Source organism: Gasterosteus aculeatus, chromosome Y, assembly GCF_964276395.1.
Source record: "Gasterosteus aculeatus chromosome Y, fGasAcu3.hap1.1, whole genome shotgun sequence".
Lineage (NCBI taxonomy): Eukaryota > Metazoa > Chordata > Actinopteri > Perciformes > Gasterosteidae > Gasterosteus > Gasterosteus aculeatus.
The window spans coordinates 19649748-19665015 of NC_135709.1; the positions used below are offsets into that span (position 1 = coordinate 19649748).

At 42.5% G+C, this 15268-nt stretch overlaps 1 protein-coding gene and 1 pseudogene across 2 annotated transcripts; both read right to left on the reverse strand.

Moving 5' to 3' along the window:
* Nucleotides 1-2623: 2623 nt before the first annotated feature.
* On the reverse strand, nt 2624-7992 carry LOC120812397 (N-acetyl-beta-glucosaminyl-glycoprotein 4-beta-N-acetylgalactosaminyltransferase 1-like; annotated as a pseudogene). The gene is made up of 9 exons (XR_013454775.1): nt 7963-7992; nt 7545-7640; nt 4603-4693; nt 4409-4501; nt 4280-4317; nt 3940-4074; nt 3344-3767; nt 3173-3245; nt 2624-2979 (listed from the first exon to the last, which is right to left on the reverse strand). The product of XR_013454775.1 is annotated as an N-acetyl-beta-glucosaminyl-glycoprotein 4-beta-N-acetylgalactosaminyltransferase 1-like (transcript).
* A 616-nt stretch (nt 7993-8608) lies between these two features.
* LOC120812361 (peptidyl-prolyl cis-trans isomerase FKBP4-like) lies at nt 8609-14646 on the reverse strand. Its single transcript, XM_040168286.2, has 12 exons — nt 14239-14646; nt 13947-14084; nt 13431-13575; nt 13201-13343; nt 12961-13081; nt 11746-11902; nt 11363-11453; nt 11173-11256; nt 10891-11076; nt 10569-10712; nt 9824-9919; nt 8609-9719 (listed from the first exon to the last, which is right to left on the reverse strand). The coding sequence occupies exons 2-12, from the start codon at nt 14037-14039 to the stop codon at nt 9618-9620; spliced, it is 1362 nt and encodes a 453-aa protein (XP_040024220.1). The 5' UTR covers nt 14040-14084; nt 14239-14646; the 3' UTR covers nt 8609-9617.
* Nucleotides 14647-15268: the final 622 nt, after the last annotated feature.

Genomic DNA, 15268 nt, shown 5'->3' on the forward strand with positions numbered 1-15268 from the left:
TTCAGCTGAATTGTAGTCATTTGACTTCTGTCTGTGCTTACGACTTGTGCTGATGATTTCTGTATTCTTTATCTTTTTCCTATATTCTAGTTAGTAATAAATACTTAATCACAAAGCAAGCTCAAGATACTTTTGATTTCTGATAATCAAAAGTTCTTTTCATGGGCTTAGTTGGGGGTTCGCTGTCTTGTCTTGATTTAAGAGTTAGGTAAGGGGGGAAGCAGGATCTGCCAAGCAGGCAGACACGAGTCTGACAGGATGGGGAGTCAGTTTATGTCCTGGCTGAGGAATGTAAGGTCTGCGGGTCAACTAGAAGATTTACCAGCCAAAGAGGGTTAGAGACACACCAACACTATTCAACATACACACTCTGTTTACGATGTTTACGTTAAGTCAGGAGTCTGGACATTGGATGTGACCGGATCTTAGATGCGGGAGGTGGAAGGTCCTCCTCTACGCCAGTTTAGGGCCAATAGAAATCTTTCCTTCTCTGTCTTTCAAGGGTTGTAAAACATGATGTTCTTGCTGATGTTAGTTAGTTGTTCTTCCGGCCTGTGTGCTGCCTGAACTGCTCCTGCCTTTGCAAACGCAGCGCTGATACTTGACCTGTGATCTGACAAATAAATCTCCTAGAACGAGAGAAGTTGTTCGGCTGAATTTTTGATAACCCCGACCAGGCTCCAATTCTTGAACACGTATTCTTACATTTCTCACAAGGGCTGTGTTTACCTTATACCCAATCTGGAGTGTATTTAACAAAACAACGTAAAAGATTTTCGCTCCAGTTAAAAATCATGTGCAAAAGTGGTGATCCTTATGATATAGGATACTTGTGTGAATACATCTTTGGGGGTGTAATTTAAGACTTTTCTTTGGATCCGTTCTGTCCCTTTATGCAAACAATGCAGCTCACCATGGTGTCCCTCTGGGACATGATACATGGCTGTACCTTTATTCCCAAAATCACAATGTCAAAGGCTTGCATCAATCATTACTCTGGCACCAGTCAACCGTACAACCAGTAAAACAAACTATATACAAATCAGTAGTAATTTGTTACCGACGATCATCTTTTTGCAGAAAGCCGAGACTGTATCCAAGTCTATTCTGTTGGTCAGCAGGTATCACTGTCATATAGTAGAAAACAGGCTCCGGCCTTAACGTTCTCTGGTTGCTGTGTAACCTCGGCAACCGTGGCCATGGTGCAGTGAGCAGGTGACAAGGTCACATGTGGCTGGGCGACGTTTGCCTCCACATGCCACGTTTGGAGTGAAAGTGATGGAAAAAGTTCCTCAAATAGAACCTCTCCACTTCCAACCCGCCTTTCACGATTCTGCAGCAGAGCAGAGGAGAGTTTATTTAGTTACAATTCATATTCGTGTTTCCACAATATCAATAGATAGAGAAAAAATGAATTTATATTCAACCTAAACCAATAAATTACAAAAGTAATTATGCTTGTTGTTTGATTTAGAAGAGATCAACACACAACTCCAGGTGACCTAAACGTCACCTTGTATTTTATGTAGTGAAACATCAATAAAAATTGGCAGTCACTTAAATGTACTGTAAAAGAAAAGGCATGCCATTCGATCTTGCAGCGTCATACTTTAGACCCACTTTAGGTGCACACTTTGGAATTGACTGAATGAATTCTTTCGTTATTTTAATTTCTTTACAAAGTCAGAAAGTAGTGAAACATACTCTCACAGTTTTCCATGAAGTCCATGAACATTGAGTTGAATGAAAACAGAAAACAGCAAATAGACTGAAAAACAATTTCAGACAAACAAAGTCTAATTGAGAGAGTGAGGTGTGGTGGAAATTTGTGGATTTAGCCCTTGTGAGAAATCAAAAGTATCTTGAGCTTGCTTTGTGATTAAGTATTTATTACTAACTAGAATATAGAAAAAGATAAAGAATACAGAAATCATCAGCACAAGTCGTAAGCACAGACAGAAGTCAAATGACTACAATTCAGCTGAAAAGGGACAGATGTTCCTTCCCCCAAAAGGAGTAGGAAGATCTGACAAAGTTTCTATGGGGAACCAGGAGCTTTATACATCTCTGAAGGTTCGAGGAATGGTAACCAGATGTTGTTTCGGGAACCTCCACGACCCTCTTAGTGGGACCAAGTCAATCATTTTGACAGACAGGAAACAGAGGAGAAAGGTAAATAGAAGAACATGATATGGTCTGTCCAAGCCACATATGGATTTCATCGTAGACTAGGTCAGGTCACGAGTTTCCCAAGAAAGGTCACATACAAGTTCTTGAGACTCTCACAACATGCACCTCAACAAATTCTCCCCCGACATGAGGCTCGACCTGTCGAGGAGCTCTCAGTCTTCTCCGCCCCAGCGGTCTCTAAATTCCTCTGTGTTCATTCCTCCAACAGCATCCAAATCTGATTTATAAATCCGCAGCAGGCCGAAGCCATTGACCTCCCAAAAACCTGAAACGCAGATGGGAACATTTTCATTGTTCAATGTTGCTTGCATCCTACCGACAGGTCACTTGACTTAAGACTGAATCCCCACATCTACGAAGAAGCAGTGGAGAGCAGGGTGGAGACAGTATCCATGGTAACACACAGCAAAAGGGAGCCGGGGTCGTCCTTCAACCTGAGGAACGGCGATTCGTTAGTCCGTGTCAATGTGCCTATGAGCAGGAGGTTTTAGCCCAGGTAGCTCCTCTGGCTGTGCCGTATGAATGTTGTATGCATGTTAGTTGGGCAGGTCGTACCACGCGTGGTCCACCTTGCTATTAGTGGATGAATGGGTGTGAATGGGTGAGCAATGACATTTAGTGTTAAAGCACATTGAGTGCTTGGAAAAAGCGGCTTACCCCGTATCCCAGTCTCAGGACTATTGGAGCAAAGGCCATGTATCCCTCAATGCAGTGTTTCCTGATGGTGTTGATGATGAAGGGAGGGAAGTTGACGTGGAGGTCACAAAGAAACACAATGCTGTGGTCATCCGGAGAGATGATGATGAGGGACATATATATATATATATATATATATATATATATATATATATATATATATATATATATATATATATATATATATATATATATATATATATATATGGGTGTATTATAACAGTCTATGCACACATAAATCTCTTGCTCTTAAAGCTTAATTGCCGAGTGACGTTGCAACACTCACATTTATAAGGTCAACACCTGCTTGGAGACCAGCCGCACGCTCAAAGTTTCCACTCAGCCTCACATACTGGTACCTGAACAATTCCACATACATATATTATTATATGACGAGCTTTAGAAAGTTTGGACTGGCTCGATTCACTTCAAAGAACATGCGTACACAACCACACACCTGACGAGTGAGGATTTCTGCAGAGCCTTCTTCACGTACATGTACCCCCAAAGATTTTACAATAAAATGAATCACCCGAGTACCTTGATGATGAAGGCTTTTGTGAATAGCAAAGTAAAAGAGAAGCCACCACGCAAAGAGGACCGAGGAACCCAAGGAGTCGGTATTGGCAGCGTTATTAACGGTGGCGTGGGGATTCCACCGGAAGCCCACTGGGTTACAAAGCTTGGGCTGAGTTTCCGGTCGTTGGATACGTGCGTCCTGGTCGTTTTGCCTGCCGTCGCTAATCGGATAGTAGACGTAGCGCGACAGGCGGCGCAGCTGGCCGTTCACGTCCTTCAGCTCCAGCTCCAGAAGGTAGCGGCCTCCCTGGACCACGTCCACGCGCTTCATCACGTTAACAACGCGCACCAATGGAAATTGTCTAGGAGGAAAGAGAGAATAAAAGAAAACATGATGAAATGTGTCAAACGCGCCCCCCCCCCCCCCCCCCCTCCTAAGCAGTCCAATGATACATCCGAGCGGTTGCAAGAAAAGGGAAAGGAATTTGGGGAAAACAGGTACCAGTGTTGTGTGGGGATGCTCCACATACTTACCCGTGGTGCTTGTTGTTCAGCTGTCGCATGAAAGCTTTGACTACGGTCAGAGCACCACTGGACTGGAGAAGCAGGTTCTCTGTGACGTTGCAGCGCAGGTCGATCCGGTCCGATCGATGCGTCTGGTGCTTCACTCTGACGCGAGTGCTGGCGATTCATTTACTTTATGCTGCTCCCTGTCCAATTTATTTTTTACTTTTTGTCTTTTGTTGGATATGTCCTGCACATTGGGAAGGTAATCTCATGTATCTAGAAAATCTGAACCTGAAGACAAGAGGACAAAACCCACAATTATGTAAAGTTAATCATCCTGCTTTTCAAGCAAGCTGGTACGTGGCACTTCTCAAACTCGCCCGGGGCTGACCATTCTGTGCTGGTCTAGAAGAACAAAGTCCAACAAATATTACAGTTTGAGGTATGAAGAAAATGCTCACTGCCGATTGAGAAGATAATAGTTGACAATACGTACTGTCCCAACCCATACCAACAGCTGTGGATAGTCATCTGTGCTGAGCCAAAACTCAAGAGTTGTCATCAGAGCTCAAAGCAAACAGAAACTCTCCTGAGAAACGGAGAGGAAATGGGAGGTTAGAAGAGACGGACTAAGGGAAGCATACAGCATGCATGCACAACCGAAAAAAGATGAAAAAGTAAATGTTGTACCATCAGTATATGGATGCAGATAACCAAATATCCGGATTCCGTAGTCGGTCCACTGAGGAAAGATGGCCAACTTCTGCACCATAGTCCTGGACTTTGAGAATAAGACATGATGTTGATGTCACCAGGGGGACATTGTGGTTTCTGTAAATTATTGGTTTTTACATTTTAGCGTGGTTTGTTTTATTACATTTTAGCGTGGTTTGTTTTTACATTTTAGCGTGGTTTGTTTTATTACATTTTAGCGTGGTTTGTTTTTACATTTTAGCGTGGTTTGTTTTATTACATTTTAGCGTGGTTTGTTTTTACATTTTAGCGTGGTTTGTTTTATTACATTTTAGCGTGGTTTGTTTTTACATTTTAGCGTGGTTTGTTTTATTACATTTTAGCGTGGTTTGTTTTTACATTTTAGCGTGGTTTGTTTTATTACATTTTTGCGTGGTTTGTTTTTACATTTTAGCGTGGTTTGTTTTATTACATTTTAGCGTGGTTTGTTTTATTACATTTTAGCGTGGTTTGTTTTATTACATTTTAGCGTGGTTTGTTTTATTACATTTTAGCGTGGTTTGTTTTATTACATTTTAGCGTGGTTTGTTTTTACACTTTAGCGTGGTTTGTTTTTACATTTTAGCGTGGTTTGTTTTATTACATTTTAGCGTGGTTTGTTTTTACATTTTAGCGTGGTTTGTTTTATTACATTTTAGCGTGGTTTGTTTTATTACATTTTAGCGTGGTTTGTTTTATTACATTTTAGCGTGGTTTGTTTTTACATTTTAGCGTGGTTTGTTTTATTACATTTTAGCGTGGTTTGTTTTTACATTTTAGCGTGGTTTGTTTTATTACATTTTAGCGTGGTTTGTTTTATTACATTTTAGCGTGGTTTGTTTTATTACATTTTAGCGTGGTTTGTTTTATTACATTTTAGCGTGGTTTGTTTTTACATTTTAGCGTGGTTTGTTTTATTACATTTTAGCGTGGTTTGTTTTTACATTTTAGCGTGGTTTGTTTTATTACATTTTAGCGTGGTTTGTTTTTACATTTTAGCGTGGTTTGTTTTATTACATTTTTGCGTGGTTTGTTTTTACATTTTAGCGTGGTTTGTTTTATTACATTTTAGCGTGGTTTGTTTTATTACATTTTAGCGTGGTTTGTTTTATTACATTTTAGCGTGGTTTGTTTTATTACATTTTAGCGTGGTTTGTTTTTACACTTTAGCGTGGTTTGTTTTTACATTTTAGCGTGGTTTGTTTTATTACATTTTAGCGTGGTTTGTTTTTACATTTTAGCGTGGTTTGTTTTATTACATTTTAGCGTGGTTTGTTTTATTACATTTTAGCGTGGTTTGTTTTATTACATTTTAGCGTGGTTTGTTTTTACATTTTAGCGTGGTTTGTTTTATTACATTTTAGCGTGGTTTGTTTTTACATTTTAGCGTGGTTTGTTTTATTACATTTTAGCGTGGTTTGTTTTTACATTTTAGCGTGGTTTGTTTTATTACATTTTAGCGTGGTTTGTTTTATTACATTTTAGCGTGGTTTGTTTTATTACATTTTAGCGTGGTTTGTTTTTACATTTTAGCGTGGTTTGTTTTATTACATTTTAGCGTGGTTTGTTTTATTACATTTTAGCGTGGTTTGTTTTATTACATTTTAGCGTGGTTTGTTTTATTACATTTTAGCGTGGTTTGTTTTATTACATTTTAGCGTGGTTTGTTTTATTACATTTTAGCGTGGTTTGTTTTATTACATTTTAGCGTGGTTTGTTTTATTACATTTTAGCGTGGTTTGTTTTATTACATTTTAGCGTGGTTTGTTTTATTACATTTTAGCGTGGTTTGTTTTATTACATTTTAGCGTGGTTTGTTTTATTACATTTTAGCGTGGTTTGTTTTATTACATTTTAGCGTGGTTTGTTTTATTACATTTTAGCGTGGTTTGTTTTATTACATTTTTGCGTGGTTTGTTTTATTACATTTTTACATATTAACCCACCTTTCAGTACATGCACCTGGAGGGACTAATCAATTACAGAGAGCCCTGGCCAACCACATTACATAATGAAAGGACCTCCCCTCTCCAATTAACACAGCTGCTATAAAGGCCCCAGAAAGGTGAAGCCACGGGGCAGGGGAGCCACAGGAAGGAAGGCCACAGAAAGGTGAAGCCACGGGGCAGGGGAGCCACAGGAAGGAAGGCCACAGAAAGGTGAAGCCACGGGCCGGAGAAGCCACGGGAAATCGAGCGAGAGGGCGGCAGACAACGGACGAGCAGGCAGGGTGCAACGAGGAGAGGAACGAAACGGACTGGACACCTCACCCAGGAAAGGAACGGAACCGGAAACAAGAAGAAAGGGCAAGACCGACCAGCAGCAGTGGCTGGTCGAATTCTTAAATCCTTTTAGTACCTTGTTCCAGCTGGACTTTTAATATTGTAGTTATTTATGGGTTTTTAGTTAATAATAAAATCCTTCTTTTAAACCACGCTTTTAAGTCTTGTGATCCATGCTGTTCTTCCTCTGGTGAACAAGAACCTGTTTTATGGAGACCTAGACTCCGCAACTAGGTGGCGTTGCTGGTACCTTTTTATAAATGTATCTTATTTTTTATTAGATTTTAAGTCCCCGCCTCACAGGGCTGACATACACTCAATGTGAGGCTACATCTCGAGTCCAGGGACACAAGGATCTAGCGTGCAGATGTAGAATGTAGCTCCGAGTGAAAACAACCGTGTGTGTGTGTGGGATAAGGCTTGTGTGCAGGGATGTCTTTTTGCACGACGAATGCACTCCTGTACAAAATTTGAATGGCAATCCTTCCAATAGTTGCAAAGACGTTTCCTTCTGGGATCAAAGTAGTACACTGGCCAACGATTCCATGCCTTCAGCTACAGTGCCACCAGCCTAAATCATCAGTTGGGTATAATGAATGGTAATTAATGGTGACTCACATGAGGATACAGAGGGTAGTGCCGGTCCTTGCGGAGGTCAGCTGTAGAACTGCCGCACCAGTCCTCAAAGACGTGCAGATTAGCCCGTCCCTTGTACTGCAGAAGGTAAACAGAGAGTGACGTCCGTTTGTGCTGCGGTTAGTCGGCAGTGGGACAATTAAGCTGCACAGAGTTGGGGTTTAGTTTATTTGCTTAGTTGAGGAGGGTTGTAGAGCTCAGAACATTATTTAAACTACAACTACTACTACAAACAACTATTTAACTTCATAGAAACCAATTCATCTGAAATAATTGACAAATTTGTACTTTGAAACAAATTGAGGTCATTTACTTTCTTTATTTAGGTAAACGGATCTATTAGGCAATGTTTGAAGTTTGGAACACAACGCCGATCTGGATTGTCAGGAGCTTTTCTCGCCTGTGCTCTTGTGGCACCCCGGTAATCCATGCACACTCACTACATCTGCTTCGTGAACCCCGGGAAGAATAGCTGCAGCAATGCTGTAGTTGATGGGGATCCCATTTAACTTAATACATATTCACACGCAGGCAGAAGAGGGAAACCTTTCTTCTCCTGCCGCACAGGAAATGGGAAACCTATCTGTGAAAGCCTTAATATTTGAAGGACTTCTATAGGGTCATTGTTACAACCCCTTTGCTTCCTTTCGATCTTCATGGACTTCATGGAAAACTGTGAGAGTATGTTTCACTACTTTCTGACTTTGTAAAGAAATTAAATAACGAAAGAATAATAGGTGGCATAAACAATTGAATCAATTGTTTTAGCTGATTAAATTAATTATACACTACAACTTGAAGTGCTTTATAACATAAACAAGTCGAAACTAATGAGAGAGATTACACTAAAGTAAACAGTATAAAATACTAAAAAACATCTTGCGTAATGACCCCTTCCCCATTTCTCACCAGCTTAATTCAAGCAACCTTCTTTTAACGTAACTTTTATTTTGATCTCAGCTACACACGTGCAGTTTTGTGACCGCATCTTGCACAGTTTCAAGATTGTAAATTGTAAAAGAAAAGTCAAAAAATGTCATACAGTATCAAATTGTAGGTATTTATTACACCTTTCTTTCAAACCTTCCAAAAGACATGAGCTCAACACAGAACACCCACAGACCAGTTGTCCTACATGGGCTCACAGGGCTCGTATTCGTGTTCTGGCATACAGTCTTCAACAGCCTGATTTCGATTGGCTGTACAAGCACACGTGCATTCATCTACTTCTTTGACAGTACATTAATACCAACTGTTTTATTACGTGTGTCCAGGACAGGCTAATTCATTCCGTTTGTAGCTGCTTTGAAATCCACATATTCCAGTTAAAAGTCATTGTTTATAATTTTTAGAACAAAAGTCAGAAGCACAACACCGGGAAAAAAGTACAGTCAATATTTCCAAGGTAAAAGGTAAACAGTCATGGAACCCGGGGGCTACGGAGGAGCGCCATCTTTAGATCGAGAGGAAAGTTCAAAGTTCAACAGCTATTCCAGGTTAACTTCGTATTACTCCACCTATCCACAGTGGTCCTACATATGTACTTTAGGACTCAGTCGCGCTCACATTCAGACACAAGTACACACAACCATCATCATGATCAGTAGCCCCGTGAGGAGTGTTCGATGGATGGCAGAAAACATGAAGGGCAGAGGGAGGGGGGGGTTGAGCGAGATGAATGGTCTAGCCCTTAACGGGTGAAATTCTGCATTAACACTTGGATGCACTTTTTATCCTACCGAAAAAACGCATGCACTGTTCAAAGCTGTTGGGTTGAGAGGGATCAGAGGTGGGGGACGTCGTGGCACACTATTCATTTATTAAAACCACCTTGAATGCTGCCATCAGCTGGAGAAGCTCCACCCACCAAAGCAATAGAACCCGGGGACACAGAAAGCCAGCGAAGACGCTCCTTAAGCCGGTGCACTTGTTGATAGGCTGGTACGCACGCACGCACACGCACGCACACGCACGCACGTAAACACACGCACAAAAACACAAATAGCTGAAGTTACAAAAGTCTGAAGCACCGATGAACCGTCTGGTCGTGTCTATCTACGCCTTTGAGTCACTGGCAGCTTCCTTTTCTCCGTTCTCAACTTCCATGCCGTCATCGCCGCTCGTCTTGCCATCGCTCTTCACATTGTCTGCTTCTTTCTGTTCATGAAGAGAGGAAAAAAGAAAATATAACACAGGGATTTAAAAAAAACATGCTTGTCCCACCCCCTAGTAGTTGTTTTAGGAAAAATACAAGGCGTTACCTTTGAATCCCTGTCTGCAAACTTCTGGAACATGTTGGCGTAGATGCGTTTGTCCTTCTCATGCTGCTCCTTGATACGTTTCTGACAAAGATTCACCTGACAGAACATAATGTACAAGGTCACAACTGTATTTCAGGGACAATGGCCTTCAGATTTTCCCTGCACTGGCCAGACATCACTAATCGAAGACCACTTTGACTCGAGTTAAAGGGTATATATGAATACTTTCAAACTGGCCCGTTACGTCCCGCCAGCCCATCTTCCTAAATTAAGTTTGTTTTGCTAAAATTAGATTTAACATTTATTTTGGAAATAAAAAAGTAAAAAAAACATTTGCAGAAAAAAGAAGAAGCAATTTAGTTTTAGGTTTGTGACACAAAGACTGTGTAGTTAAAAGTGTTACGTTTACAGTAGGAAGTCAATAAGCAACCTGTTGAATCTTCACAGGCGGTGCGGCTGCTCTAACCTGTTAGCATAGTTGTCACAGAAAAAAGAGAAGTTCTGCAACTGGGAGGTAATTAAGACCGGTAGTTTCCCAACCCGCTTATCAATGCAGCAACAACATTTTACATGCCAAATGAGCGCACACCTTAAATACTCATCTCGCTATGCATGTTGTACTAACAATAAGTATAGCTGGATTTCTCAACAAAAAACTGTTTATTTGTATTTAGAAACAAACTAAAATGTGTAAAATAAGGCCCGATGTGAAAGGAATCACCCTTCAAGACCCACGGCATTATACCTGGCTCTTGGCAGCCTTGTTGGCAGGATAGAGTTGAACCACCTGCTGGAAGTCATCTCTTGCTCTGTCGTACTCCTTCATACCAAACAGTGCCTCTCCCCTTCGGAACAAAGCCTTCTCATTAGATGCTTGCAACCCCAGAGCCTACAATTACCAACAGAGCACAGAGAAATATTACCGCATTTAACGTCGTAAAGCAGAGCACCATATAAACATAGGTTTTAAGTATTATACTAAACTGGAAAAGAATTTACCCCAGCGAGTCTTTAACTTTACTGAATAATAGTTCACAAACTGTTCAATTGTGTTAGACATTAAATACCTTGTCACAATTTTCTAGGACTTGATTCGGCTCGTGTAGTTTAAGGAAGCACATGGCTAAATTCAGGTGTGCGGCCAATTGCAAGGTGGTTGCCTTCTCTTGGTCTTCCTCCGACAACCCAGATTCATGTTCCAGCCACGACACGATCCTTTTGTACTGCACCGACGCCTGCTTGTACTTTCCCTCCTGAAGCACAGAAGTTCATCAGAGAACACGAAAAGGTGCCACGACTTGAGGAGAATCTTCAAAGCCGTGGGCTTTTTAAGGGGCCTTACCGCTCACCTTAAAATACTGGGTTCCCTTGTCTTTGACAATGCGGCTCTGCTCCAGCTTCTCGGCTGTGTTCATCTCCCACGATTCCTTAGCCTAACAAAAAAAAATAAAAAAAACATGAATCGCAAAAAAGGTGCAACACACAAGTGACGCGCAGTCAGAAAACTAAAGCCTAGTTGTGTTCATCGGATCAGTTTACCTTCTCAAAAGCCGTCAGCTTGATTTTGTATTGGAGTGTTGCTCCGCCAGGAATGTTGTACTTGGCACTGCCTTCATTCCCAAAGCCATATCTACAAATCAGGAAAAAAAAGAAAAGAATTATTGCTCTTGGTATGAGAGTGCGGTCTAAAGAAAGACAGCATTGCAAAAGATAGAATACTTTGATTTCCACCAACATACTACGTACTATTAACACTACAATTGTCTTATTGCCCTCAAGTTGCATAATTGTTTTACTTAGAAATCCTGTTATACATTCTGCTGAAAGCAAGCCCAATAGAATGTAACAATTCAGTTTGAGCTAAGTAAAACAAACGAATGATAAGAAGAAAATGCATTCAAACACTGTATATTGGATCATACTTGGGCTTAATATAGAAGAGGGCCTCCTCTTCCTGCTCCATAACCATGATCGCCTTCTCAACGCCGACCGGGAAGCCCAGGCCCTCACCATCGCCGAGCTCAAACTTTAGCTCTCTCTCATCAAACACTCGTCCCTCGCAGGAACCCACGACAGTTACTGAACGGGGTTAAAAAATATATATAATTCAGATATGTGGGACTTGGGTCGACGTGGCGCAAGAGTAGAGAGGGTACGCCGGGAACCGCAAGGTTGGCAGTTCGAACCCCGGCTGCTCCATGTCGAAGTGTCCCTGAGCAAGACACCTGACCCCTAATTGCTCCCCGGGAAAAAATGTAAAAAGCCAAGGGTTAAAAATGTAATGCAAGTCGCTTTGGATAAAAGCGTCAGCTGAATTCAACACATGCGCATTTCTTTCTGATATGGACGTAGACTGAATTTGTTTCCCGTTGTTACAATGGACTGCAGTAAGTGCCAGCGTTCATGGTAGTGTAAAAATAAGCTAAATTCTTCAAATAGTAACGTATATGCTCATGTGTTAGAAACACAAATTCCTGCCAAACGTGAGTTATCGGTCCTCACTTTGGGAGCAGAAGCGTGCATTGTTTTGCGTGTTGCAGCACGTACCGCAGGGATACACAGGCGGTTCATTTCAAACCAGCAAGTCCAGTTTATGCTAATTTCAGTATGGATTTTTGTAGATTGTGAATGTTGATGTCTGCAGTACAATTTGCTCTTTGTCTCAGTGCTTGTGAGGTGAAGAGAAAACGTGGCAATGATGCATCATCCCAGCTACCACGTATATTACCATAACTTTTTAATGGTAATAAAAAATACATGGCGACTCTGGCCTCTGCAGGAAGGATGAAAGTAAATGTGTAGATCCACTTTTAGAGCCTACACTAGGTGAATGTTTCAAACTCGGAAGATATATTTTGGGTTCATCACATGGGCATCAAACAGGTCAACCTGTATCAGCTTACCACGATCTACCATTACCTACCGGCCTTAATGTAACCAATTTTTGTAAATAAATGTATGACTTAATCTGATCACAAACAAAAACAACATATTGACTCGTTGGTTGACGCTTAGGAAAGTAGACTACCATTTCCATTTCTAAATAAATGACACCGATTAACATCATCAGATACATTATTACAAACAGTAAAATTTCACGTTTTCAACTTTAGCAAAGAAACAGTCGTGCGCATTACCGTCAACAGAAGCGCCTTCATTGGGCTTGGAATATCCCTGCCCTTTAGTGATAATGCGACGGACGATCCCACCGTCCTCATCCTCCGTTATGTCCTCGCCTCGAAATCCATACAGTTCCACCTACAAGTGTGCAGGAGGATAAACGATTATTTGACACACCCATAAGGTATCATGACAGCAGGTAACTCACTTCGGCATAGGACGGCCAGTCAATGTCACCCGATATCCCAGACACTGACCTCAAAAACTAGTGTAGCATGGGGGGGTATTTTGGGGGGACTGCCTGCAGATCCATAAGCGTACTCGGGCTTACAGATGAGTTGGCTCAGCTCCCCCACTTTCATGGAGGCTATACCGATGTCCCATGCCTTTATCACTTGACCTAAAAAACAACAACAAAAGAAGACGGATTACCCAAAAAGACGCCGTGCAAGTCGGGGGGGACCTCTCCGTTAGATGCCAGACGCACCTTTGCCCAACTCAAAGGAGAACTTCTCTCCTCGGTCTCTGCTCGAGTCAAACGGAGAGCCATCCAGAAGCGTGCCCACGTAATGCACGAAGACCTTGTCGCCGGTCATGGGCAGATCCGCGCCCGTTCCTTCCCTTTTCACCAGCTGCAGAAGCGAGAGGAATAGATGATTAAAAAAAGTCCTGGTATTTGTCATTCAGCGAAGCCTTCTAACCATTTTTGTGAATGAACGGGCGATGCTTTTGGCAATAAATGTTTCCTGATATATTTATATTAATATTTCATTAGCATGCATATATATATTTTTTTGTGTGTGTGTGTTAGGAATACAGAAAGAAGCTCCAGAGGCTTCTAGACGCGGCTAATTATCCATAACTAGAGGCCGTTAAGCTACGTGAACAACGGAAGGAAGCGAGATGCGCAGCGCCGCGACGGGTGTCAACCACCGGCCTTCCGAACGCCAATTAAAGCGGGTTCGAGCCGCCCGGCTGACCGCGAGCCGCGGAGACCGCTCACCTTTAACACGCCGCCGTCCTTCTTCGGCGTGATGTCCTCCCCCTCCATCGGGATGGCGTGCTGTCCTTCACTCGTCTGCTCCTCTGCAGTCATTGTCGCGGAGCGAAGATTCCACCCCTCCTCCTAATAACGTTACTCCTGCACCGACCAACAAAATGACAAATAAAATAAAATAACAAACAAATGAACGCTGGCTTCGGCGGCCACGGACGTTGACGGCATACTTCTGCAGAGAGACGGCAACTAACGTCGCGCTAGCTAGCTAACGTCCGTAGGTGCTAGCCGTACTTACTTGTGAATGCTATTGGGAGTAAAACAAATCTCTACACACGTTACAGCTCCCGGCGAGCTGCGAGAAGAACGTGCTATCCGTCGTGCACCGGTCACTCTTTAATCGGAGTGGAGTAAGAGCTTTTTTTGGGGGGGGGGGTAGGTTACTTTCAGTCCACGCTTTACGTGCAGTGTGGCGACTGACAACCGCTAATAGAAGGGCAGAGAATTTTCCAGACACTCTGGGAGGATCTCAGGGGGCTGGACTCGCGTCGGGGGCGTTTCTCGCATAACGTACGCATCTCCCGAAAAGGCGGTGCACTTATAAAGCGCTTGAGAAAAATGCAAAATATGGCGATATATTAGTCCGCCACGTATATCTTTACTGCGTAAAGTGTTTAAATGGTGTGTGGTAGCTCAATGCCTCTGCGCTACAGGGCAGATGTGGGCCGTACGTGCAGATAGCACCGAACGCGCGAGCACGAAGTAAAGTTTGGCTTATCTCGCTCCCTATTGGTCGGAATCCGCCACTGCTGCTGCCTGTTGGCGCGGGAGTTTAACGTCGCCACAAGTCACATTCCGAAGAATATCAGAATATATATAATATTGATTCCAGCCAATTGGGGGGGGGTTGATTATAAGTTAGCTAGTCGTGAATTTCCATTTCCCTACCAGCCCTACGACATCCAGGAGCAGTTCATGCAGGCTCTGTACGGTGTGCTTCAACAGGGCAAAGTGGGAATCTTTGAAAGCCCAACTGGAACGGTGTGTATGTTTCCACGTCTATAAGAGAGATTGGGTTTATTGATGCGTTTTGTATTTTTAATGTGTGTGTGTGTTCTTCAACACAGGGCAAGTATCTGAGTCTGATCTGTGGCGCGCTGAGCTGGCTCACAGACCACGAGCAGAGCCGACAGAAGGCAGCCGCCCTGCTGCACGAAGGACAATTGGTCCTTTCCACTTCTACCGCCGCGTCCTCCGCCGCCAGCGGCTCGGCGGAGCCCGACTGGATCACGGAGTTTGTTCAAAAAAAGGCAGAACGAGACTTCGTG

Excerpts from the sequence above, each read along its gene's own strand:
- LOC120812361 (XM_040168286.2), bottom strand. The coding sequence starts at position 14,039 with ATGACTGCAGAGGAGCAGACGAGTGAAGGACAGCACGCCATCCCGATG. Across the intron at positions 13,576-13,946 it reads AGGACGGCGGCGTGTTAAAG|CTGGTGAAAAGGGAAGGAAC; the intron begins GTGAGCGGTCTC and ends TCGCTTCTGCAG. Across the intron at positions 13,344-13,430 it reads CTCCTTTGAGTTGGGCAAAG|GTCAAGTGATAAAGGCATGG; the intron begins GTGCGTCTGGCA and ends GTTGTTTTTTAG.